The sequence below is a fragment of the Cyprinodon variegatus genome, unplaced genomic scaffold, assembly GCF_000732505.1.
Source record: "Cyprinodon variegatus isolate N-32 unplaced genomic scaffold, C_variegatus-1.0 Scaffold119, whole genome shotgun sequence".
Lineage (NCBI taxonomy): Eukaryota > Metazoa > Chordata > Actinopteri > Cyprinodontiformes > Cyprinodontidae > Cyprinodon > Cyprinodon variegatus.
This window is the reverse complement of record NW_015150572.1, coordinates 67455-68820: the sequence shown is the minus strand read 5'-3', so window position 1 is coordinate 68820 and position 1366 is coordinate 67455. Positions and strand designations below refer to the sequence as shown.

General features: G+C 42.8%; 1 protein-coding gene across 1 annotated transcript in view; it reads left to right on the top strand.

The window, feature by feature from the left end:
* rapgefl1 (Rap guanine nucleotide exchange factor like 1) overlaps window positions 1-1366 on the top strand; it is a 40329-nt gene that overhangs the window by 19655 nt on the left and 19308 nt on the right. The window contains exon 4 of the mRNA XM_015375435.1: window positions 664-829. Coding sequence (XP_015230921.1) covers window positions 664-829 — 166 coding nt within the window. The remainder of the gene's footprint in view (window positions 1-663; window positions 830-1366) is intronic.

Below are 1366 nucleotides of genomic sequence, written 5' to 3'. Positions count from 1 at the left end.
TTTGAAATATGGTAACAATTTGCTTCCATAAGAGTCTGAATCATCTCCGCTGTTTCCCTGCTTCTTTTCCTTCTCGGTTCCTTTGACTTTAAAAACTGTTGATAAGCTCTTAGTTCACATCTGCGCTGGGATGAAAACCGCTAGTTTTCTCCATCAGTCGGCGTGAATCCTCCCCCACAGGGAGATGGAGAGGAAGAGCGGGATGTGGGCGTTCGGAGTGAAAGAAATGGACAGAAATAATCTTCTTTTGTTGTGTTATAAAGATGGATGAACATCAGCTGAAAAGGACACTTTCAGGATCCCTCATGCAAACACGTGCATCCGTCTCCATGCAGATTAAACATCGCAGACCAGATTATTGCAAGCCAAGAATATCTGAGCATTGCAGAGCAAAGCTGCACAGGAAATGTAGCTGAAACTGTCAGCATTGTTCAAACGTAGAGCAGAAAAACGCGTCTCATCAGGCAGAGAGGAAGGAGCACAGAGAGGCAGCTGGAGGAGAGTCTGCAGTGTAATGTGGGTCATCATGGTGGCGTCTCTCTCTGAGCTGAAAGACGCTCCTCCTGCTGGAACACAGAGCAAGGATGCTGGTTTATATGGTTTAAACTGGTCTGAGCTTCAGAATGGAGCTGCAGCCGTGTTTCCGCCTTAACGCTACACCAGATTCACCTTGGAGGCGGATGGAGGAGGCGGCGAGCGGAGAGATGGAGAGGTGCAGATGAGCGCAGCAGAGAGGAAGCAGGCCGTGTTGAACATGGCCTTCAGGTACCTGGACACCTACAGAGAGCTGCTGCAGGAGGAAGGAGAGCGCAGCAACAGCTTCCCAAAGGTACCATGTGACACCCATGATCAGCAATAGTCAGAGTGATTCCAGGTCACATCTTCCCAGCAGCCATGACTCTGCTTTAATGATGCAGATAAGAATAAAGACCAGATACCTGACATCCAATCAGGGAACATTTCCAGCAAAATAAATACATATCATCAAAAAATGAAAATAGGACACAGGGACAGTGATGCTTTCATTCATTTTCACATATTTGTTAATATTTAAACAAAATAAATCAAGTGTAAAATCCAGGAATGCACCGCTTCTATTCCCTAAAATTAATTAAATTAATCAATAGATAGTGTTTATTAGCGCCATTCTGCCCCCTCCATCTTCTTTTCTCTCTGCCTGATTTCTGTTTTACTCGAAGTAGATTTTTTTCCTTCTTTTCCATTAATGTTCATATTTTCATCAGCTCTCATTCAATCTTCTTTCTTTGTTTTTTTTTTTATAAAGGTTTATTACATTTTCAAAGTGCAACATACAAAAATCATACACCAGGGTATAAAGCATACATATATTTAATAAATTATGGTC